General features: G+C 43.6%; 1 protein-coding gene and 1 long non-coding RNA gene across 4 annotated transcripts in view; one reads left to right on the top strand and one right to left on the bottom strand.

The window, feature by feature from the left end:
- The window catches only part of adam19a (ADAM metallopeptidase domain 19a), a 243,658-nt gene extending 218,027 nt beyond the window's left edge, over positions 1-25,631 (bottom strand). For 2 of the 3 annotated variants that reach the window (XR_008826671.1, XM_056369935.1), the window contains exon 1: positions 25,436-25,631. Coding sequence is in view for 2 of the 3 variants with exons in the window: in XM_056369935.1 (XP_056225910.1) it covers positions 25,436-25,565 (130 nt within the window). In the remaining variant the exon portion in view is untranslated. The remainder of the gene's footprint in view (positions 1-25,435) is intronic. The other variant, XM_056369934.1, reaches the window with a different exon arrangement.
- LOC130164936 (uncharacterized) lies at positions 20,336-22,505 on the top strand. Its single transcript, XR_008826672.1, has 2 exons — positions 20,336-21,251; positions 21,913-22,505. It is a non-coding gene; the product is annotated as an uncharacterized LOC130164936 (long non-coding RNA).
- Positions 25,632-25,973: the final 342 nt, after the last annotated feature.

Genomic DNA, 25,973 nt, shown 5'->3' with positions numbered 1-25,973 from the left:
GTTTTTGTTTCAATTTGTCTCTTTCTTTGTTGACTGTGGGGTTTTTGTCCTCCTACAAAGCATTGAGCTGGTTTCTCCAGTGGCAAAGCATGGCAGGGCATCAACATGTTCCGGTGGAGGATTCTGCCCCTCCCTGTGCCTCGTTGGGGTTTTACCTCATACACCAGGCTGTTTTCCCCTTTTTGAGAGACAACAATGTGTATTTGCTCTTCCCAGTATGAGCGCAACTTTCCAGGGCCTCCACGCTCTGATATATTCCTTTCAAGAACCCTGTCACCTGGAAAAAGCACTGAGCTTTGCCACTTTTGGTCATAGTTTATCTTTCCTCTTGCTGTAGTCTTTTTGATAGTTTTGGATGCAATGTCATATGCTTCCTTCATTTGTTGTTGCCATTTTTGAGCATATTCCTGGTGTGAGGTATATCCTTCCTCCTCATTTATCCCAAAGATTAGATCAATAGGCAAACAGGGCTTCCTTCCAAAAAGCAAATAGAAAGGAGAATAACCGGTTGCTTCTCTGGTTGTGCAGTTGTATGCATGTACCACTTTACTCACATAGTCACTCCAATTTCCCTTTTTCTCCTCATCCAAGGTACTCAGCATCGATAACAAGGTACGATTAAATCGTTCCACTGGGTTCCCTTGTGGATGGTACGGAGTTGTTTTTGAGTTTGCAATGCCATTGATCTTTTGTAATTGTCTGAACAACTGGTTTTCAAATTCTTTGCCTTGATCGTGGTGTAGTTTTGCAGGAAAGCCACATTTCAAGGCAAAATCATTGAAAATCTTCTGCTGCCGTTTTGCCTGACTTGTTACGGGTTGGGTAGGCTTGTGCAAATTTAGTTAAGTTGTCCATGACCACTAAAATATACTCATACCCTCCCCTGCTTTTTTCAAGGTGAAGATAGTCTATAGAAACCATCTCAAATGGTGCTGTTGCGGGTACATGACACATGGGTGCTCTGCTTTGCGCTGCAGGTTTTTTCTGAATGTTGCATTTACATACTTGATTTATGAAAAATGTAATGTCTTTCTGCATCCCAGGTCAATAAAATTTGTTTCTAGCAAGGTGTAACACCCGTTCCACCCCCAAGTGACCCATCTCACAGTGAAGGTACTTGTACACCAGTTCTTTGTACTGATCAGGGAGCACGATTTGAGTACAGGTTGCAGTTTTGCGTTTCAACAGACCATCTTGAGACACATAAAGTCTTTTCCATTCATGAAGCAATTGTTTGACTTTTGCTGTTTTCATCAGCACGAACCGTTTTTCTGGCCTCTCAACCAACTTTTTCAGTTCAAGGACATGGGATATGGCAGGGTCTTGCAAATGTGCTTGCAATAACTCATGTTGGGCTACTTTTATATCTAGCTGGTTATCTGTAGCCATTTCTTGAACATGTGGGCTACAGCTAATAGCTGAGATCCAGTGCACTTCACACTGCTGTTACGTTTCAACTGCACTAAATATTGCACCCAGCACTTCGGGTGGACAATGCTCTGTGCACTCACTCATAAAGGAGTCCATGCACACCGGTGTGCGGGATAGAAAGTCTGCATCCGTGGTTGGTTTTTCCTGGGCGATATTTCAGGGTTATGTTGAAATCAGCCAGCTCAGACACCCAGCGATGTCCAGTCGCATTCAGTTTAGCTGTACTTAAGACATAAGTTACAGGATTGTTATCACTATATACTGTCACAGAGGGAGCGCAGAACAAATAGTCTCTAAACCTGTCTGTGACCGCCCACTTAAGCACTAAAAACTCTAGCTTCCCTGAATGTAATCTATAGTTTTTTTCTGCTGGTGTCAGTGTACGTGAGCTGTACGCGATTACTCTGAGCTTCCCTTCCTGTCTCTGATGTAATACGGCCCCAAGACCCTCCTCAGAGGCGTCAATGTGCAGAATGATTGGGTCTTCAAACCTCGGATAAGCCATTACAGGTGGGTTTGTTAGGACATCGACTAGATGGTCCAAAGCTTTCTGGTGAGTATCAGTCCACACCATTTTCTGGTGTGGGGGAAGCTGTCCTACCTTTGTTGACTGAGTGTTGGACTTCGGCTTAGGATTTGGGGCTGCGTCTGCAGAGAGCAGGTCATACAAGCATTTAGCATGACGTGAAAAGTCTTGCACATAACTTCTGTAGTACCCCAGGAAACCAAGAAGTTTACGCAGCTCTTTAATGTTTGTGGGTGGTTGTGTTTTCAGTGCCTGCACTGCAGCTATTTCTTTATTGTCCATTTTGTAGCCATCAGCTGAGATCACTTTTCCCTCATTTTTAAACAGGTCACATTTGTCTGGCCTCAGCTTAACTCCCCAGGCTTGCTGACACTTGAGAACTGATCTCACATCCTCCACATGCTGTTCAAATGTCTTGCTGTAGACTAAAACATCGTCTAAGATCTCAGAGACATATTTTGTCTCTGAGATCTTCCAGGTTCTCCTTCATACTACGCTGGAAGGCTGAGGGTGCATTTGTGAGGCCAAATGGGATCCTGTTCCATTCATAGAGTCCCCATGGGGTTGTGAAGGCTGTAAATTTCCTGGAGTCCTCACTGATGCTACCCTGATGGTAAGCTTTGCCTTGGTCTAGTACAGTGAACCAGGCGTACCTGCCAAGACCGTCAAGTATCTCCTGAATGCGTGGTATAGGATGCCTGTCTGGAATTGTCTTTTTATTGAGCCCCCTGTAGTCAATATAAAGTCTTAGGCTCCCGTCTCGCTTCCTCACGCACACGACTGACGACATATATGGGGAGTTGAATTTATGGATGAAGCCTTTGTTCAGCAAGTCCTGTATGTGACACTTCACCTCATCATACAATGGTCGAGGTACGGCATTGTATGTTTTGACTACTGGAACGTCATCAGTTAGCTTAATGTCCATTTTCAAATTTTTTATGTTGCCAACCTCATCTTTGTGCCTGGCAAATGTACTGGATTCCTCCCTTAGCATTCGTTTGACCATTACTTTTTGTTCGCAGCTTAAGTGATCCAGATTTACAGGTGGATCCCACAATTTGTCTTGAGGCTCACCCTGAGACTTTTCAGTTGTTGAGTTAGGTGGAGCCTGGGAGTTTTCAATTACCACAGCATTAATCTGGTGTTCCTCTGGGGACACCAGATAACAGTCTGTTATTCTCTGGATGCTCCCTAACACAGTTTTAGCTGGGATTGTGATGTCATGATGCATGGTGTTTTCCACATATTAGTTCACTCTACGGGAGGAGCAGGATATGTTGACCAGCTGGCCTGTTATTTTGAGTTTTTCATCCAATGACAGGTTCTCCTCAGGTTCAAAAAGCACTTCAGTGTTTGGTTTGAGGTCGGTTTTGACAGGACAGCTGATGCTATTACGGCCCTATTATGGGCCTTTGGACTATGTCGTGCTCACTAGTACTGGAACTAGTATCTCATCAGACCCTGATGTTTTGGTTTTTGGATCGTACAGGCTGAGGTTAACTTCAACCCACCCCTCAAACGGGATTTCTGAGCCATTGGCTGCTCTCAAGTCTAACAGTTCATCCTCACTTAGCAGGTCACTGATAGGACGTATTTTTGTATCAGGTAGGTTGTCGGACTTCCATGCATTACTCATTATGGACACTTGTGCTCCGGTGTCCCACAGGGCTTGAGTCTTTGTGTTGTTCAACTTGAACCAGACAAGACACTTTTTGCCTACCAACTGTGCAACTCGTTTGCGTTTTGTGAGCGGCTTATGTGACTGAGAGGGTTTGTCTTTACGTTTCGTTCTTGGCTCTGCAGGTGCTTGAGGGTGAAGATTAGGTTGACGTTTTGTTGCCCCCCGCTTAGCATTTGTAAGTTCTAGTGGTGAGTTCACATCCAAATTTGTGTCATTCTGGGACTTTGGGTTAGAGGTGGTGGCGCATCCCTGCGGTTTCTGTTTCTCTCCTACTCTGCACCCCTTAGCCCAGTGTGTGGCACTTCCACATTTAAAGCAGTGGTTACAGTCAATCCCGTCCTGTTGACATGCTACACAACGTCTCTTGGGTCTTTTAACAGCATTAGCGGGTTGCTTTGTCTGATAATCATCAGTAGTTTTCCTCTCATGTTGGGCAAATGGTACTAGCAATGCTACTTGGCCTGTGAGCTCCCTGATAGCTGTGTTGCTGTCCTCTATTTTTGTAAACAGGGAGTTTTCTTTGGTTGGTTTGGTAGGTTTAGCTGAGGGTGCAGTTGTTAGAAGGTTGTTCTCTTCCTCACTTGCTTCCACTAGCTTCAGACTTGCCCTGTGAACGGCCTTGTTTGTGACTTTAATCTTTTGTACCCGCTCATTTTCATTATACTGAGCAATCTACATTTTTTGTAGCAGCTGTTCATCACTACTCTTTTCATCTTGTAAATACATTCTCATCTCTGCTTTTATGTTATCATTTGACAAGCCTGTCATGATAGACTGAAAGCACTGACTCTGGACTAACTCTTTGTGGTATTTCAGGCCAGACTGGGTGCGCTCAGATGCAAACAGGACTTTTTGGCGTAGATCAAGTCAGTTGTTGGTACAATACTGTTGCATCTTTTTCTGCATAGTGAGCCCTTAAGATTTGTCTCAGAGTGGCAAGAGTGAGATCTGTTTTTCCCTCCAAGTAGCTCCTTAATTTCAATCCAGCGCTCACAGAACGTATCACTGCCTCCACAATTTCCATATCAGGATATCCCTTTCTCAAGCCACTTTCAATCTGGTGCTCAAGGCTGCTTAAGCTCAGAGTATCTTTGGAGTTTGACTCACCAACATGTCCATTAATTCAGAAGTCTTTCCGGAAACCACCATGGGTGTAAGAAGCACAGCAGCTGCTAGGTGTTCCGTTGTCCCATACCGCCTGTCCCTGCAGCGACGACTGACGCAGTGTGCTGTCTCTGTGTTCACCCGACGTGATGTCTGCTGCTTGGGCCGCCTCCGACGTCGGGTCCGCTGTCTGAGCCGCACCCGCTTCCCCCTCGCTGACCGCAGGTAAAGAAACGAGTGGCGCTGATCCCGTGGCGTCAGTCTGCAGTCGTCCCTCAAGCAGTGCTTCTAGTGTGTTGTTCAATTCCAAAAGCACAGATATACCTTCGTCCTCCCTGTCCAGCAACTCATCACGTTCACAAAACTTTATGACATGCTTAACAAGTGCACGACGAGTTTTGCCTTTTATTTCTTCATGGTCTTTGCGTGCAATTGCACAGCACTCAAATACTCGGTGAAGTTCTTTCACAGTCAGTTTGAGTAACTTTTTTCAATTTCTAGCAGATACTCTTCTTGGTGCTCCGTCATCTTGTTTTGCTAACACTTTGCACTTCAAAAAAAACTATAAAACGGGACGGTGTCGTACTAGCTTCACTTTCACTGTTAGCCGCCAGCTAACCGAAGTAACTGCTCTCACACACCGGTATTTTACCCTGTTTTTTTCCTTCAAAGCCTGGGAGTTCTCCGTCGTGAAGCAATATAGATCTCGGTGGAACCTCCAAATTGTTACACCACTCACACGGACGACACTCGTGGTGTAGAAGAATGTTTGTTTATTGACTTCACTGGCGAACTCAGCAAAATGGCAAGAGTAGCAATACAGTAGCACCGGGCACCTGCGTCAACACTTCGTCCGGGCTCTGACTACCACTAACATACATGTCCACTTCTACGTGCTATGGCCTGTGGCTACGTTCCATAAACAAACTACTGCCACCTGCAGGCGGGTGCAGTCCATGAACTTGACCTTTTAACCCCAGAAAAACACTGTTTTTAACACTAAATAACCATACGATGAAATGAATGTATTTTAGCACATGTTGTAAAACATTAACCCCTTACAGGTGCCACAATTACAACACCTATAGTAGATTAGACACCACCACAAGTCCACTAAAGTAAAATGCTCTGAAGAAAAAAAGTCATTATTTCTCTACTAAGGCTTTTACATTCTCTCAAACACACACAGCGGACAGCACAGAGGCGGCAGTGGAGACCACTGAGAAGTGAACTTTTTACTGGAGATGACAACAACTACGGTTGTAGCTCTGTGAGTGACATCACAACCTTCGCAAGTAAAAAAGCAATTAGTGTCCTTCATCACACCACCTATTCAACAAGATTTAAACATGTAGAAAAGTTCAATTTTCAGCTCCTCCCACCCACCACAGTTTGTTTTACACAACCACTGCACGCTAACGTTAAGCTAATAGTCAACTGTTGAGCAAGCTAAAAGGAAAACTACAGTTTCATTTGACACAAACCTTTGTTAAACTTAAGCCTGAGACAGCAGACCCCCCTCTTAGCAGCGTTAACTGCAGCAGAGAGAGGACGGAGGTGACTGATAGTGACCTTTGTCTGTGTTCTTGATTCAGCTTCACTGAGCAAAACTGTATATTCAATATTTGTTTACTTATCGCAAGTCACATCATCATCGCAATATTGAATAATGTTATCAAACAACAAACAATTTTCCTCATATTATGTAGGCCTAGTTAGCATACTAACTTCAGTAGAAGAACAGACAGATAGAGACAAGAGTTAACACTAGTGTTTGTTTCCCCCTATGGAGACAGCTGTTGGTGAGTAAAGGAATGAAGTTTGAACTTACAATGATTCTTCTAGACTTGACTTGCAAGTAAACAGCTGTTAATAGTAGAATTAGATATGTAACAATTACAGAACTAGCTATAGCAGTTCATCCAGTTGAGATCATAAATGTCTGTTAAAAAAAGGAAAAGTAAATACAGTATTATCTAATAATTTAAAAACCCACCCCCACAGTCAGCTACCACCACTAACAGAATCACACCCTGTCATTCATACATACACCTCTTATATTCATCTTATACATTTCTTTATTTACTCTTTCTCTTACTCTGCTGACTCTCTGGGACTCTCAGTCAACATCAAGAGAGAAAGCCAGAAGATTTGCACTCACACCCTGCATTCACCTGGCGAGCTATCACTGCAGGGTGCTGAGGAAAAACAATGAGAGGTGTGATCTATATCTGACAGGCACTCCAGGAGCTGGAGGATAGAGAGAGGGATGACGGGGAACAACGGTGGGCAGAAAGAGGAGAAATAATACACAATAAATACATTATCTTCTTGAGAGATGACTGTGTGGATTCTGTTTGTAAAGGCAGTGGCAAGGGCTCTCCACGGAGAAAAAAAAGGGAAAAGATAAAGTGGGTATTTTCAATGGCAAGGGGGCAATCAGCTGCTTTATGTTATCTGATCCAAACCAACCTCTCTTTGGCCTATTACCATCTATCCTTGTGCTGTCTCTGACAAGAAACACTGCCTGTAATGACAGCCCAGGCCTGTTTACATTTCTGCTGTTTTACTGCGCCATATCATGCATGCCCAGTCCTACTCAAGAGCTGAATCCCCTCTTCCATTTCTTCTTCCTTCCCCTGGGGTTAATGCCCAGTGTGGCGCTACAGAGAACTGAGATTGCTCAGCATACACTTTCCTTGCCATCAAGATTGAGTGTGTGAATGTTTCTTTTGTTTGTTGTTTTTTTCTCATTCTTTAACCCACTTTGAGGATTCTTTGTGGAACTGGGTGGAAAATTTGTAGGACGGCAACACGAAGAGAAGAGAAAGTCAGACGGAGAGACAAGAGGGATGTTGGTTTACCCCAAACTGAAACTGTACGCTGAAAAACTAATTTAGCCTCTGCAGAGCAAACATAAAGCTCTAAAAGTGAGCAGCGGTGTGGCGAGCGGTGTATACCCGCTTCTTTTTCACCAGGCATTAAGGATATTTACTTCTAACGCAGCCAAAAGCCTCATAAAAGAAAATCTTGCACAAAGTAGGAAGTCATTTTTATGATCTGTGTCTTCTGAAGTGTGAGCCAAGGGGCTGGTAGAATGATAACAGTCGCAGTGAGAACCAAGCATCTAACTCTCCTGTCCTATTCAACCAGCGACTGCCCAAGTCTTTCATAACACCATTGTGTAATACATTTTATGTTTGTCTTTATATTTGATGTTTGAAATAGATTTAAGTTAGTTTTCATAGAAGCCTGACTGCTTCACATTTCAATTATCATTGTGAATTATATTCAGACCCCTTCACTTTTTCCACATTTTATGTTCCAGTCTTATGATAAATGTGTTTAAATGAATATTTTCCCTCACCAATCTACACTACCTTAATGATGAAACCAAAAATGTATTAAAAAGAGGAAACTGAATTATCACATTGACATAAGTATTCAGACACTTTTCTCAGAACCTGTCAGGTTGGATGGGGACCATCTGTGGACACACATTTTCAGGTCTCTCCTGATGCTTGATTGGGTTCAAGTCAGGACTCTGGCTGAGCTCAAGGACATTTACCAGTCTGAGGTCCTGGACCAGGTTTTCATTAAGGATATCTCTGTACTTTCCTCCACTCAGCTTCCCCTCAGCCCTGACCAGTCTCCCTGTCCCCCAACAGCCTGATGCTGCCTCCACCATGCTTCACCATTGGGATGATGTTCAGGGGATGAGCCATGCCTGGTTTTCTCGAGACATGACTGAGACCAGACAGTTCAGTCCTGGTTTCACCAGACCAGAGAATCTGGTTTCTCTCAGTCTCAGAGTCCTTTAGCTGCTTTTTTTTTTTTACAAACTGTCACTGAGGAGAGGCTTCATCTGGACACTGACATACAGATCAATGGAGAGCTGCAGTGATGGTTGTCCTTCTGGAAGTTTCTCCATCTCCACACAGGATCTCGGGAGCTCAGCCAGAGTGTCCAGGTCCAGCTCTAGAAAAGTCGTGGTTGATCAACACTTCTTCCATTTAAGAATGATGGAAGCCACTGTGCTCTTGGTAACCTTCAATACGGCAGAAATGAGAAGGAACTAACCAAAAAAAGAAGAACACGTAAAATAAATTTTTCATTTTAGGTAGTTCTTATCGCACTAAAGTGGTAATTTTGCCTTTAATTAGTTATTTTATGCTATCAAACAGGTGTCTTACATCATTATTGACATCTGTGATTGTGTTGCAATTGGGTCAGGAGAGAGTATGGAATGGGACCATCAGCCAATCACTACGCCCCAGACTCCGGCTCCAAACAACGCCCCCAGCGCAAGATGGCAGCATCCATATCCGGGACTGTTTGGCCTCAATGGGACATACAATGACATTATATCCACCTCTTAAGTTAGTATTAGGCCACTGCAGCCCACATGAAGCTATAAAAGTACCATATGAATCAATAGTTCTCTGATTACATCACTTAAGCTATCAACATATGTAAGTAATGCCTCTAGAATATGCTGCTGTGCTATTATGGCTGTTTTCCCTAGGCACCATTTATCATTTAAAAGCAAAATGGCTGTTTGACTATTCCACAAAGCAACACACTCAAATTCACTTTGCTGGGCACCTAGGCAAAAATGCACTCTGTCTCTGTCTGATTTCATCATAAAAAATTCATAATAAAGTGTACATGTTGTTCTCTCTGTACGGTAACAAACAAAGTAAATTACAAATGTACAATGGGTTTGAGGCAGCTTCAGTACAATGAGCAAGACTTGTGTTTAAGAGACATTTAGACAAATTGTCATGGTTTGCCATGGTGGACATTTTATGTTTGAGATTTTGTTTGGACTTTTGTCACTGTCTTTTCCTGTTTTATTTTGTAGTTATTTTCCTTGTTTGTAATGATGTTTTTACATCCTGTCTTAGTCCTGTTTCCCTCTGAATTGATTGTCTGCCCCGCCCTAATGTGTTTCACCTGTGTTCAATCACCCTTGCCTCCTTTGTGTCTATTTAGTCTCTGTGCTCCCCTTTGTTGGGGTCAGTTTGTCTGTTCAAGTCCCGTGTTACTTTGTGCTTCTGCTACCTGGTCACGTCCCCAGTGAAACCTCATGCTTAGGCTTCCTGTTCCGTGCTTTGGCTTCCTGTTCAGTTCAGTTTTACCCCTGTGGAATTTCTGTTTGGATTTTTGATGTTTCCTTGTGTCCCTTACTCCTGTGCTCCTTGTGTTTTTTGTAAGTAGTCATTTCATTCCACCTTCAGCATTTGTGTTTCGTCTGCATTTGGGTCCAGCCTTACTTAATCGTCACGCACATTTATACCCACACAGCAGGTAAGCGATGTGGGTTTGGGTGGGGTGGGGGTGGGGTGGGGGGGTAGGGTGGTGAAAGAAGGATGACACAGTTGGTAAGACAGAGCTTGCTAAAGGTTTCTAATATTCAATTTGATGTTCAAATTCAGTTGAAATGTTGGAGTTCAACTCAACAAAGAATGTACAACAAAATCTTTTGCAGATTTGCCTTAGGGAGAATTAGTAGATACTATTAAGAACAGAGTCCTGTCAGTTTCTTGATCACCCTTCATTCCGCTCGCCCGGGGCTACTACTGGCTTTGACTACATCTGCAGGTACTGCTGACAAATGCACATTTTTTGGGTAATGTTAATAATGCAATCTAGCACAAAATTTTATTTTTGATTGCAGTCTCAACATGCCACCAATGTATGACACAACCTTTGCACAGTAAATGGATTGTTTGACAGTTTGAGTATGATACTGGTCTCGTATCTTGTAAAAACTAGAGCCAAACTAAAAATCCAGATGTTCCTTTAAAAAAAAGGACCACTATGGTCTGAGCACATCATTCCTCCACCTTGGGAATTTAGGGAAGTGGGTGCTACTTTAACTTTTAAATATGAATAATTGTGGGTTCTGCTCAGCTTTAATCTGTAGTTATAAGTTTACAAAGGTTTGTGTCAAATGAAACAGCAGTATACACACAGTTTTTCCTTTTAGCTTGTTCATAACAGTTCACTATTAGCTTAGCATCATCATGCTGCGCTCATGTAAAACATCCCATGGTGGATGGGAGAAGCTGAAAATATAGCTTTGATATCACTAGCCCCTCGCACATTCACAAGGTGCATGGATGCAGTCCTTGGACCCTTTGATGGAAAGGTCTTCACATCATCAATTACCTAGAAGACTGGCTGGTGTGTGCCCGCTTAGAGGAGCAATGTCACAACAATGTGGCCCAGCTCCTCCAGCACTTAGAGCACCTGGGCCTGTGCCTCAACAGGAGGAAGAGCATGCACTTCCAGCCAGAGCTGAGGGATCGCCACGAGCTGGTGAGGACTGACAGTACAGTGGCAGCAGCCTTTGTAAACAGACAGGGGGGTCTGGGCTCCCCTCGTCTTTGCAGATTGGAACGGACAATATGGGACTGGGAAAACCCACAGTTCAAGTCCCTGAGAATGATGCATGTGCCGGGTCAGATGAACCTTCAGGGGCTCTCCCCGGAGAATGGGGCTGCATCCAGAGGTTGTACACCAGATCTGGGACCGCTTTGGTACTGCCATAGCTGATCTCTATGCCTTCAGGGAAACGACTCCCTGGAGGAGGAGGAGGGGTTATGTATGTCTTTCGAGGACTGCCCTGGGAGCTCCCTGTTCTGCAGGACCTCCTCACGGGACACTTTTTCATCCCTTTCCCCATGGGCTCAGGCTTTGGGACTGGCCCCTGAGAGGACCGAGTTCCTAGCCATAGGATTGGCCTGTGGTATGCACTCTGCAGTGAGCCCAGGCTCCATCAACAAGGGCAGCATATTCCTATGGTTGGGGAGTGTTTCAATCATGCGTGCAACTTGAGACAGGTGGACCCCCTCTCCTGCACGGCCCATGACATTCTCCAGTTCCTCCATGAAATGTTGGAGCTGGGCAAGTCTCCCTCGACTTTGAGGGGAATGGTGACAGCCATAAAGGCAGCTCATGTTGGTCCTCTGAAACTTGCAGAGAGTTGCTGTGACCTTATTGCTCAGTTTCATAAAAGTGCCCATAGGATTACTCCCTACCAAAAGAAGGCCAGCTGTCCCCCCATGGGATTTGGAGCTGGTGTTGCCAGCCTTGCGCATGAGCCTTTCGAGCAACAGGAAACAGTTGGGCTGAAATAGCTTTCTCTCAAGTCGGCATTCTTGTTGGTGGTTACATCAGCAAAGAGAATGGGAGAGCTTCATGCCCTTTTGATACATGAGGAATGCTGCCACTTCTTGCCTGGTGACGCTTGGGTGGTGCTGCGCCCAAACCCTGCATTCCACCCTAAGATCTGTCCCATGTCGGTCTGTCTGTTGAGCTGCACCCTTTCTGTCCTCCTCAAGACGGTGTTGTGGGGGTGAGTGAGACATCACTGTTTTGCCCTGTCAGGGTCTTGACAGTGTACATTCGCCAGCCATGTGTCCACAAGACAACAGACCAGCCCTTTGTCTGCTACAAACCTAACGGCCTTGGGCAACCAGACTCCAAGGCAAGACTCTCTCATTGGGTTGTGTATACAATCCAAGAGGTATACAACGCAGCGGGAAGGCCAGCCCCAGTAGGCGTCTCATTCGAACTCTGTCATCTCAGGCTTCCACTGGAGCAGTGGGGTCTACTTGGTTTCCTCACAGTGGGTCTTACAGAGTCCCCGTACATGTGGAATATGTTGGGGGGGAGAGATAGTCTTGACACGATGATTCCAATCAAGGTTTACCAGAGGCCACGCATGCGTGGTGCTTATATAACCATGTGTTGCTAACCAGTGAGTGGCCACCACAGGTGATGTGTCTTAAAGAGTATCCACATCAGCTGTCCCCATGGGGGTCAGTCCCTGTACATATGGAATATGTAGGGTAGAGAGATAGTCTTTCCACTCAGAGAACCTGGGTTACATATGGAACCTTCTGTTTAGTTCGGATCTGTTTTCACAAGAGGAGCTTTTTATTCTTGTGATGATGCATTTACTCTATTTCGTTTTTTAAAAAAGCTGTATCATGTGCTACATCCACTGCTAAAACATTTAGCGACATGTTTACTGGATCGAGCTATAAAACTGAATGGTTTTGATTTGCTCCTTTACAATATGTAATCGTCTAAACAGCATCTGACACTTGCTCTCAGAGAGGAGGCAGCTTGGTTATCTGTTGTGTAAGATAGGCTCTTTCCTCAGGGGTTACAGTCCTCACATGTTGTTGCGAAGCTACATTACACTCCATCCTTGCAAAGAGACTGATGGAATTAGATTGGAACAGGAAGCTCTCAGAAGCAGAGCAGTAGCCCCCTTTACCTGCACACCACAGACCCACAAAGATAAAATTTGGAAAATTAATAATGATAACAAGAAGCCCACACAGCAGACCAGAGAAGACCTCGCATAGTGTTTCTGTGGGTGCTATGATTAACAACCATGCATGCTTGTTAGGTTTCAAACTAAATATTCTTCAAGGGTGCAACCTCTCCATCACACCAGCCTGCTGAAGAATGAGGTGGTGTGAAAAAGTTAGGTGGGCATTGTAATGTTGTGGGTATTCAGTCTTACTGTATACTATAAAGGACCAACTCGGACGCTGTCGCGAGCTTAACTTTTTACTGCTCGTTAACTGCTTTGTCAAAAACGCATATCAACAACCGTTACCTGTCACCACTGTTTTGCGCATGCGCGCATCCCCACAGGTCTTAAAGTAATAAAACACATTTCTTTCATCACATCTCCCCCCTCTGGAATGTTCCACCTAAAGGTTTCTTACAGATTCTTAATGTAATTTAATTCTTAACGGTGAATACTTAAACTTCACATTACAACAACCACTGTGCTCATTTATATATTAGCTTTAGGATTATTTCAAAATCTTGTTTAACATTCAACCAAACACTTTCTATAACGTACAACATAAATATCAAAGATAACCATCTTTGTCTTGCATTGTCCTCTGACTAGCTTATGACAGGTATAAATGCAGTCTCATATTTAGCAAAATATACATTACTGAAAAATTTCCATATCATCCTTCAACTCTTAACAAATCATCAACAGTACTATTCACATCTCCCCCCCTTTTTTTTTTCAGAGGAAGAATCAGTCCTTAACGTTACAACTCCAGCCTGACAACCGGCTTGCTCACTCTGCCAGAGAGAGTAACAACAGTCCCTTGAGTCTGAGTGGCAGCTGCCTCAGTCTTGATGTCTGGAGCGACCTGGCTGGGATTATTATCGAAGGATCCGGGTGTATTTGGTATTGCCAGCAGATGGCGCCTGTTTCTCCTGTACTGCTCACCTGTGGCTGTTTCCACTATGTAAGACCTGGGAGTGGAAGCAGGGCTGCAGACAACAGCTGGCTGAGCCCATTGTCTTTGTCCATCCAACTTTGTGAGGACGGGGTCCCCTGGGTTTAAGGGGTTTAGAGTCCTCACCCTGTTTCGACGGTTGTAGTAGAACGCCTGCTTCTGTTTGGCTGAGGCGTCAGCTTGTCTGACATCTTTCTCGTTCGGCCAGTTCGGCCTCAGATTGTCCTGTAAAGTGGGCAAGGTTGTTCTGATCTTCCTGCCCATTAGCAGTTCTGCTGGACTGGCTCTAGTAGAAGAGGAGGGTGTGGCTCTGTATGTCAGTAGAGCTAGGAAGGGGTCTTCCTGTCTCAGTATCCCCTTAGCTAACTGGACAGCCCTCTCTGCCTGACCATTACTCTGAGGATAATGTGGGCTTGATGTCACATGGAGAAAGTCATAATCCTCACTAAACTTCCTCATCTCTGCAGAAGCTAGCTGGGGCCCATTATCACTCACTAACACCTCAGGGATGCCATAACGTGCAAAAGTAGCTTTCAGTCTGGCCACTATCTGACTGCTGGTGGTTGTTGGCAAATGTATAATCTCTAAGTATCTAGAGTAGTAGTCGGATATCACCAAGTAGTTCTGCTTTTTGAACTCACATAAATCTATAGCTACTTTCTGCCATGGCCTGGAAGGCCGCTCACTTGACATTAAAGGCTCCTTCCTCTGAGTGCTCTTGTTTTCTCTACAGAATGTGCACTGCTGCACTTTTGTAGTGATCTGTTCTGACATTTTGGGCCACCATACAGACTGGCTAGCTCTTTCCCTGCACTTTACTAGTCCCTGATGTCCGTCATGGATCTTCTCTAAGATAATCTCTCTCATGGTAGCGGGAATGACTATGCGACACCCTCTAGTGACTAAGCCCTCTAGCTCAGATAACTCCCCTCTCACCTGGTAAAAGTCTCTCACTACCTCAGGCACTTTTTCAATATACTCGGGCCATCCATGTCTGATAAAGCCCAAGACCGTCTGGAGCTGTGGATCATCAGCTGTGTGCTGTTTTAGCTCCTCCATCCTCTGCGGAGTGGCTGGCACCTGGCACACTACAGCATCAATGTGTGCTGCCACATCATCATGAGAAGCTCTGTCTCCGAAATGCTGCTCTGGGCTTCTGGACAGAGCATCTGCCACAGCCAGTGTTTTCCCAGGTGCATATTCAGCTATGGCATTGAAACGCATTAGCCTCATCAATAACCTCTGGCACCTGATGGGGACATTGTCCAAGTCTTTACTGTTCATGAGAGGTACGAGAGGTTTGTGGTCAGTAATAAGTCTGAAGCTATCAAGTCCAAACAGGTATTTCTCAAACCTTTCACAGGCCCACACGCTGGCCAAACACTCCTTCTCGATCTGAGCATACCTTGTCTCAGCATCACTCAGACGTCGGGAGCAGTAGCCCACGGGTTTCCATTGGTCTCCATGTTGCTGAAGCAGGACGCCACCTAGTCCGTAGCTGCTGGCGTCCGCTGAGACTACAGTAGGCTTGGTGACGTCATAGAAGACAAGTACAGGAGCAGTGGCTAGTGCAGCTTTAAGCTTGTTGAATGCTGTTTGCTGTGCGGGCCCCCATAACCACACTGTCTTCATCTTTAGCAGCTCATATAGTGGCTGACCAACTGTGGACAGCTCTGCTACATACTTTGCCAGATAATTGACCATCCCCAGAAACCTCTTTAGCTCAGTCACATTCTGAGGTTGGGGAAAATTCTCTATCCCCGTTACCTTTTCTGGGTCAGGACGGACTCCTGTCTCATCGATAATGTGACCCAGGAAGCGGACCTGTTTCTGCTTTAACTTGCATTTTGCCTCATTCAGCTTGAGACCTGCTGCTTCAATGACTCTCAATGCCTCTGCTAGGCGCTGGTCATGGATTTCCTCATTTTCTCCGTGTATGAGGATGTCATCCATGTACACTTCTGTCCCTTCGAGACCTGTCAAGGTCTCTGCCATTTTCCTTTGGAAGATTTCGGGAGCACTTGTTATCCCAAAGGGAAGGCGGCGAAAGGCGTATCTCCCAAATGGGGTGATAAAGGTGGTTAACTTCCTGCTGTCCTCATGCAGGAGAATTTGGTAAAATCCACTTGCTGCATCCAATGATGTGAACACCTTTGATCCGGCCAGCCTTGGCATGATTTCCTCTGCAGTGGGTATTACATATTTTTCACATTTCACCGCTCTGTTCAGCTTCCTGAGGTCTGCACAGCAGCGAACCTCTCTCTTATTGGGCTTGAGTACCGGTACCATTGCAGCACACCACTCTGTCGGCTGAGTAACTCTCTCAATAATGCCCTCATTTTCCATGCGCTGCAGTTCTTTCTTTACCAGTGGTACTAGTGGCAGAGGTATCCGCCTGGCTGTCTGCACTGCATATGACTGAGCATCCTCTTTTAAGGCGATTTTCACAGGCTCTGTTTTCAGCAGTCCACCTGAGCCGAAAACACTACTGACCTCGTCCACTCGCCGCACTAGACCCATGGCCACAGCTTCAGGGCGGCTTAGTAGGCAGTTTCCTTTCCCTTTTATCACGTACACTGGGAATGTATACAGTCTCTCTTTATAACTGGTGGTGGTCTGGAACATTCCAGTGCACCTGATGTCGCCTCCTGGGCTTAGGAAGTGTGTGTCTGGAGGATCTAGTTGTACTTTTGATTTAATCTTTTTAAATATCTTTTCATTAATAACTGTAGCATCAGCCCCTGTGTCGATTTTAAAGGCTATTGGTTTGTCACATATTGTTAAGCTAACAGTCCAATTATCCTGGCTATCCTCTCGTCCCACTTCTCCGAGGAAGTATATCTGTTTCACTCCTTCAGTAATTTCACTTACAGCTTTTGAGTGGCATTCACGTTCCCAGTGTCCCTTTCTGTGACATTTGTTGCATTTACTTTGCAGAGCAGGGCACCTTTTCTCTTCAGAGTGCCGTGACTTTCCGCATCTCCCACATTTCCCATGGTCTCCCATATTGTGGGTCGTCGGACCGGTGTTCCCACGCTGCTGCCATCTCTTTTTCTTTTGTCGGCTGTCTGACGAAATCAACGTTAGCAGGTCTGGCCTGAGGTTGGTTGGACTGCAGACTGACCTGTTTAGTTATCTCCTCCGCCTGACGCACTTGCTCTATGACCTGCGCCAACGTCAAGTTTGCCATTAGCTGGAACCGCCGGGAGAGCTCTTTATCTATTATGCCTACCACCAAGCGGTCTCTGAGATGCTCGTCCCGCTTGTCCCCAAACTCACAGTACTCCGCCAGCTCGTACAGTGTCCGGATGTACATCTCCGCTGTTTCGCCTGCCTGCTGGTTCCGTTGATAAAAACATGCTCTTTCATGTATGATGTTGCGTCGAGGGATGAAATACTCATCAAACTCCTTTAATATGAGTTCATAGTCCTTTTTCTGGTCTTCTGCCGTGAACACGAATGAGCTGAATATCTTTTCTGCTTCGCTCCCCATCGCGTATATCAGCGAGCTTACTTGAATCTCCTCGTCGTCTTTGTTCAGCTTCGTTGCTAACCTGAAGCGCGAAAATCTCTGTTTCCACTCCGGCCATTCCGCGGGGCAGTCAAACTTAAACTCGCTCGGTGGAGTAAACTGCGGCATCGTTACTCTTGGCCAGATCCCACTTCTGACACCATGTAATGTTGTGGGTATTCAGTCTTACTGTATACTATAAAGGAAGAAACTCGGACGCTGTCGCGAGCTTAACTTTTTACTGCTCGTTAACTGCTTTGTCAAAAACACATATCAACAACCGTTATCTGTCACCACTGTTTTGCGCATGCGCGCATCCCCACAGGTCTTAAAGTAATAAAACACATTTCTTTCATCACAGGCATTGTCTGGGAATGTGTCGCTAATGAAAGTTTGCCTGTTTAGAGGTTGAGTCAAAACAACACACACACACACACACACGCACACATGCACACACACACACACACACTTTCAAGAGCTCTCAAATCATCCAATACAGATTCCTCTGGGCTCCGACAACAGGCCTTACATTGCAAAAGCATGTGGAGTGAAGGCCCTGGACGGGCTGGTAAATGGGCCATGCTGCAAGATATTTTGGAGGAAAGTGCTGAGCACAGAGTTTATTTGAATCCTGGTGGAGCAGAAGTACATTAGAAGTTTGATGACATGTCTGAAATCAGAAGGTGTGAGGAAACTGACAACAAGAGTGATCAGGAAGCATGAAGAGCATGTTGATAACAGAAAGCAACATTAGGTTAGTGAGTTTATCACACAGATGTGCAAACGTCTGGATGACATGAGGATCATGAGGTCGCTCTGTTGATCAGACACATAATGTCCCAGGTCGTGAAATCAAGTTGCGATGTCAGGACTCCATTAACCCCTAATCTGAGTGTCTTGGGGTATACATGCACATAGTCACTGGATTTGCAGTGACATAAAATCCTTTCAGGTGCATCTGTTACAGACTGAGAGTGCCACTTAAAATGAACTTGAATTAAACACATCTACAAACTGCACCCACATATTTGTCTAACAGGGCCAAAACAAACACTCAAAGTAAATTAGAACTCCGTTCTGCTGGGGTAAAACATGCTGGGTTTACCTTGGAGCAAGAACCACAGCTGTAAAACATTTCAGAAGAATTTGTCAGTTGCTTAAATTTGTGGGCAGGTCACAAGTACGAGCACAAGCTTGACCAAAACATAATATGCACAAAGAAGCTGTGTGTTGAAAAAAGAAGTGGAGCAGTGAGAATTTGTATGGGCTCAGTTTCTGCGAGAGGGTCCTTGAGCTGCTTGATAGTATCATGAAGTTACAGATTTTAAAATGCATTAGATAAAGCCTTTGAGAGTGGAACAAACCTGAATTTTGATTTGTAAGAGTCCTTGAGTCGTTCCTCCTCTCAGCTCTCTGTGCAGACTCATGGTATAGAATGTCACTATTATTTGTTTCAAAGGGCAGCAATAAATAACACATTAAAATCTCAAAAGAATGCTCATGTGATTTAATAGATCAGAAGTCTTGTTAGATAAATAAATGCATAATAATCATGAAATCATGATTATTCTTCAGACTATGATCGTATATAAATATATAATCTTTGCGTGTTTATAAATCAGTGGGGTCAATATTTTGGCAATTGATATGCAACAGGAACTTGCAACAGACATCACTCAGCACTCACTTTTTTGCACTTGTGCTACAAGTTGAAAAATTGAGTGCGTAAAGAACTTTGGGGGCACAATGAAAATGTATCAAATGAGGTGCTTTCCCACATTAAATAGAAACGAGGAAACATTAACTAGCAAAATTATTTGATTTTCTTTGGGGAAAAAAAGTACAGTAGGTTTTTAATTATTTCTTTCTGTACTTATTTAGTAAATATGTAATTATGACAGTCGTCACAGTGTTGATAATGAACACATACTTAGGTCATGGTTCAGAAATGTAGCCTCTAAGCTTAAACTAAAGCTGAAAGCAATGCTCAGCACCATCTAACGTGAGAAGCTGCAGCTGAATGTTTGCTATACTGCTTTGCTAATGCTCATGAACCTGTGTATCTTTACAAACTATGTGTCTGAGGACAGAGTCAGTCATTGCTTCACACAATGAATATTTCACTGGCTAATGCAGCACGATACTGCTTTTATAGACGGATCATCTTTCCCACTCTCAGCCCAGCCAGTGGTCCACAGCACGACTGACGACTGGATCACCTGATTTCAATAGACAACACTGGTTCAGCGCAGTGACCAAATCGTCACTGTTGTTTTATCACCGTGAGGCTGCCTGGGCTGAATTTTGTAATACTTTTTAGTCACACATGCTGCTCCTAAATACATTACTCTATTTTTAGGGTCAAAATGCTCACACAGTAGAGCCCTGGCAGATAAACACCAAAGATACAGTATGTTTGTGGTAGGTAATTTAAATTGTTTAAATATTTATCTTAGTCACAATTCTGAAAGAAGCCTAGCTTAAACATTCGCTCATATGTTTCTAATACATGGCCCAGACATGCCCATCAAAAAGTCCGGGGGGGTCTGGAATCACTTAGCTCCTAGAGCACCTCCTCTTTGCATATGGGATGGAAATAAAGCAACATTGGTTCAGCACGTCGATCAAAGATCCATAGGTGTAATGCAGGAAGCCCTCCACAATAAGGATGTGAGTCTCCTCCCTTATGCTCAAACTTTGGAACGATCTCTATATCCAGGGTGCTATTAACACCATGCGACTTCTCAAACTTCAACCGGTTCTCCAACCAGAAGGTGCTCATCTTGGCATACATATCCAGAGCAGTAATGACATCATACAGTTTAAAGCCAGCTAGCCTAATCAGAAGCTTAAACTGTTTATTTATGTGTTCTGTTATTTTCACTCCGACAGTTTATTCTCAGTCTTCAGATGATCTGAGTCTGTGCTGACAAATGAACTGTTAATGGCAGATGCATGGTGTGTAGTTGATGACTGTGGTTCTGCTGACTGCTGCAGATTATCCCCCCAGTTTTAAGGGCAATAAATCACCACTTTCCTGACACCTGTTTTTCTTTTTTAAGAGGATTTTTTTGAGGGGCAGTTGGATCAGAGAAACAGCAAATTATCACTGTTCTATTCAGAACATGATCTGCAGCCAATTAACTAATGCATTACTGACTGCAGAGGATAACACTGATGCAAATTGATGGAGAGACAAAAAATAAATAAAACAATATGGTAAAACAATAATGGAGGAGGGGGAGGAAGAGGAAGAGGACTGGAGGACAGCAAAGTGGCACAGTCCTCTTCTCTTTGACCAGCAGTGAGAAACATATGTGGGAAATGTGATATTATATATTAAAGGAACTATTTGTAAGTTTTGCTATGATGAGCAAAACTTAGCTAACGTTGGCATTAACAGATGTTTACTTATAAGTCTAGAGGAAACGTTGTGAACTCAGCATCAAACTTCATTCCTTTACTAACCAAGAGTTGTCCCCCAGGGATGGAATGCTACCCTCTTGTTTTGCTTCTATTTTTATTACTTCTTTTCTCCTACTGAAGTTAGCATGCTAACCAGCTAGCTCTGGTCTGGCTGGCCCCTCACTTTCTGATACCTAGTCACTGCAGCGCCATCTTCCCTGAAGAAGTACCTGCTCAGAGGACCTATTATAACCTGTTGTACAGTAAATGCAACAATGGCAGAAGCTCTCAGTAATACTGGTAAGATAATGGCTCTTAAGACTAACATTGGCTATGTAGCAATAGCAAAACTTACAAACAGCTCCTTTAAGCTAGACTAGGGCTGCGTATCGAACTTCGATACTTTTATGGCATGCAGCATGCTTGGACCAATATCTAATAATTCTGGTGATTGGCTGTATATTTACAAAAGTGAGTAAAAAATAAAACTAAAGTAAAACTAATATGTGTACCATGATGTGTATTGTAATTTTCTTTTTCTTTTTTGTTAAAATGGGTTTAATAAAACTGGTCACGAAAAAGTATTGTTGAGAATCGGTATCAAAGTCAAAGTATTGGTAATTCTTTTTTTTCCCAGTTGACCAATGGTGTAACTTCATCACTCAAGTTCGTAGGGCTGGCCCCACTGTTACGGTTCAGACAACAAATTAGCTGCTTACTAACTTAAACTTAAATTTCTTCTACATTCAACAACCTTGTGTTTCCTTGAATATAAAGTTGTGTAAATTGCATTGTAGGCTGAATTGTAAACACATTTCCTGGTTTTAAAACTGGACTGGATTTATTTTCACTAGCAAATGTAAAATGACTTGAAAACATTCACTTTCTCACACAAATACTGTTCATTCATCAGTTATTTGCATCTTCTACTACTTATTTTTTGATTGGTTTGATTGGACAGTCTTGACCCCTCAGACTGATGCAGAGCCATCTCCAGGAATGAGACGTTGCTCCTCCTCTGCTGCAACTAGCACTGCTGCAACCAACACTGCCGCCACATCTACGCCTGCTATGGATGCTGTGATCACCCCACCCACCACTGGATGGTCTCGTGCTGCCAGAGTTGTTCGAGGTAGGGCCAGATGCAGAAGAGGAAGAGGTCTCAGCCCTCATCCTCAAGACACATCGCACCCCTTGCCCCCCAGCAGCAACAAGCTGCACTATTTCATTGAGGGATGGAATGTGGAAAAAAGTGATGCTGGCACAGCAGACAGGAGAAAGTGTGCCCTTTGCCACAGGAAAACACCCATGGGAACTTAAGAGCTGTGATGCGCCCCTGTGTTTTGTTGTAACAGGGACTGTTTCAATGCCTGGCACACACAGAAAGGGCTATAAAGAACCATGCCCCTGAAATGTTATTTTGTAGATAGTTATTTATATATTTGTTCATTTATGTGCACTTTCAAAATTTTTGGTATTTTTGTATATAGTTAAAACGAGTGCAATTACTGTTTTGGCACCATTGGTGAATAAAAATTCCTTGTTTTGAATTGATTTGAATATATTCATTTTTGTTTCGTGCATAGTTTTGTTTGGTCACATGACAACAGCTGCTCCAGGCGAGGAGAAAAATGACTAGTTGGCAAATGGCATGTTTGAACTGATGTAGTTTAGGTTGGGATTTAGTCCAATAATAAAATAAACAGAAACTACAAGATATCACCTTTCAAATTATGTCTCATATATGCATTTTGACCTTACAGTTCTTGTTATAAACTTTGGCATTTGGGTGTGCCAAATAGGCGAGAATTACATTAAAAGGAGTGGGTGCTAAGAGGTTAAGGTGACAGGTAAATATGTAGGTAAGGGTGGGCGATATATCGAATATACTCCATGTATCACAGCTTGTTCCACGTGGGATGTATAAAATGACAATAGGGGCGCCTTGGTGGCTCACCTGGTAGAGTGTGTACCACACTGCCTTAGTCCCAACCGCAGTGGCCATGGGTTCAAATCTGACTCGTGGACCTTTGCTGCATGTCATTCCCTCTTTCTCTCCCTGACTTACCTGTCTGTCTCTCACTTCACTATACAAATAAAGGTAATAATGCCAAAAAAAATAGATAAATAAAATGACAATATTACAAACATTGAGTTCTCTTTGGTGTTTCACTCCTCCGGCTTTCTCCCTCGCACAGACACACTTCCGCCCATCCAGAAATCCATGTGTGATGTAGACGAGGAGGTGTGTGTCTTTGTATGCTGCATGGACAGCTGTGGTTGCTACAGAAGTGTAGATGTTTTCATTTAAACTCTGCCCAGAGTCTGCTTAGAGTATGCATTCCAAACATGTGCAGTAGATCGTCGTCCATGTATTTCACACATGCACACTACTAATCACTCATGCACTTACGATTGCAGAAAGTATAATACTGACTTTGGACACTAAATTTGGGGAGGGGCCAAGCTTCTGAGGCTTCATCCACACTAATAAGTTTCAGTTTGAAAATACATCTCTTTTCCTACGTTTCCTTCTGACATCCACACTACTCTAGAGTTTTCAAGAACCAAGAACTTAGACTTTTGGAAACAGAGACTTTTAGAAACTGTGACGTAAACATCCATGGTTGCTTCCTGAATGGGTCTCACCAGCCCCGACTACATGTGGTGAAAGCAATATGGATAATGAAATGCAAGCGTTACTGACCTTGTTGTCTTTGCTAGCAGCTGTTGTTCATATATTCATTATATTCTGCATTTTAATGCAACGACTGTCTTTGCTGTTCCTCATTCACAGTATTTTTTGCAAATAATAAACTGCAGAGTTGACTCAACTGCTTCCTGTGTACACCAGCTCGTGCATGCCCAGAGTACATGAATGGTCATGTATGTGTTTTTAGGTGTGATAGTCTGGACAGAGATCATTATATTCTGAAAACGCTGTTTTGAAATGAAAATGTAGTACTTTGGATGTAGCCTGAAAGAGCACTAAAGGGAGGGGTGTATTTGTTTTGCTGTTGAGTTCAAATATGAGCAGTATTTCTTCCAGAACCGCTCATTCCAGCATTAAACACTTAACATACTAAACTCCACAAAGGGGGGACTCACTGCAGAGCTGCTCTGTTGGCTTCCATCACATAACTGGATGTTTTAATGTAAACTACATGTGAATACTCTCACTGAACACTCAACAGTGTGATGAAAGCTGTACAGAAGTCACACACACACACACACACACACACACACACACACACACACAGGCAGTTAACTATATCAACTTGAAGCATAGTTTATGAATAGGGGTTATTGTTTGGTTCTTAATTTGCCCTGGAGTATCTGAGCCCACATGACTGGACAGGCTGATGCATCTTCATACCACTGCTTGACCTTTCTCAGAGTGACTGAGAGGGAAGGTGATGAATTTATTCAATTGAAGTTTCAGAGTTCATTTCATATACTGACTGCTGCCAGGGCTCCAAGCCAAGACAGCCCCCCACCACCACCACCACCACCACCACTACCCCCGCCCCTGAGACCAAAGAATGAAATCCAGTCTGGGGTTTACATTATTGTGGTTTCACCCAAAAAAAGTCAATAAAAACACACATTGTGACTTTATTGGCTGAAATGTGGGCCACTCCACTGTACTGTACATTCCAGCATGTCTCTGAAGTCTGCCTTTTATGGAAAACACACAAAGAGAACAGGGCTGATACTGTAGTTTGCTTGGGAAACTCTATTTGTAACATTTATACTACAGACAATTAGTCAGATTTGTCAAACTGTAAAAACTTCTATTTTAAAAGAAAAGACGTGGTCATCAAGCCAGAAAGCTACATACATGCCTCCAATCAAGAGACGCTCAACCAAAACACGTTTAAAAAATCTTACAATTTACTGCTGCCTTACATACAAAAAAAAGAAACACAATGGATAAAACGTGAGTCTTTGTTTTCAGAAAAACTAACGTCTTCCGTTAATTTCGGCATAAAAAATACAACTCAATAATGTCAACTTTCTGAAGCGTTTCACTTTATTTCCCCCTCAAACCAGCCACCTATAAATCTGAGGAGGGTGCAGATAGGAAATGACCACACATGGTTATGACTGTAGAGGTTTACCAGTGTTACTTAGTAGTTGTGTGTTAATTTTTGGACGCAGCCAAGGATGAAACCAGACGACTCAACAAATGCCTTCTGGGGCATATTTGCCTCTCGTCTATGACTGGTAAACACCGCGGAATTAAATTACCAGATTTTTAAATGGAATTTGGTTCACGTAGCCCACCTCTTAATTTAACGGCTCAGTCAATTACTCTGAGAAAAGTTTGATGCTATCACATCCAAATATTTCCCGCTTCACCTAAAAACCGACAGACTGAATGACACTCTTGAAACCCTTCGTACCAGATTATCTACTGAGCTTCAGTGTTTCTACACGCAACTGGTAGATACTAAAAGAAGTTGGACAGTATGTCTCTTTACCTTCCTCTCCGGTGTCTCCGCTGGCTCTTTCCAAAGTCCCGTTCAGCAACAGAAAAGACAGAAAAAGGAGCAAACGTCCACATTTTGCCGGTGATATTTGACCATTTTTCTGCCTGTGTTTACTGTACATCCCTGTGACCCTCGGTACCACCGACCGTCCTCCTTTTCCTCGCCGTTGTTCAACTCTGCCTCCCTCTCTGCCTCCCCCGAGCGTCAAACACGACAGAGTAGAATGCAGCACTTCCTGTATGTACCATCAACATAAAGGTACGACGAAATTATCCAAACCACAATTGAAAGCGAACACTGGCCATTTTAGCAATTAGGGGATAAAATAAAGTATTTTCTTCATTTAGAATTATAATTTGAAAACAACAATTAGCTAAGACTGTGGCATTTGTCAGGTAACATAATTACAAGAGATGTGTTATTTATCTCATAATAATTCTCTTTAATATTACAGCCTACAAAATTTCAGCATTAGCATTGTCTTTATTTGGTTTATTATCCTGAATTTCCTAGGATTGATAAAGTGTCT

Source organism: Seriola aureovittata, chromosome 23 (assembly GCF_021018895.1).
Source record: "Seriola aureovittata isolate HTS-2021-v1 ecotype China chromosome 23, ASM2101889v1, whole genome shotgun sequence".
In the NCBI taxonomy this organism is placed as follows: Eukaryota; Metazoa; Chordata; class Actinopteri; order Carangiformes; family Carangidae; genus Seriola; species Seriola aureovittata.
Note: the sequence above shows the minus strand (reverse complement) of the source record. Positions and strands in the feature narration are given on the sequence as shown.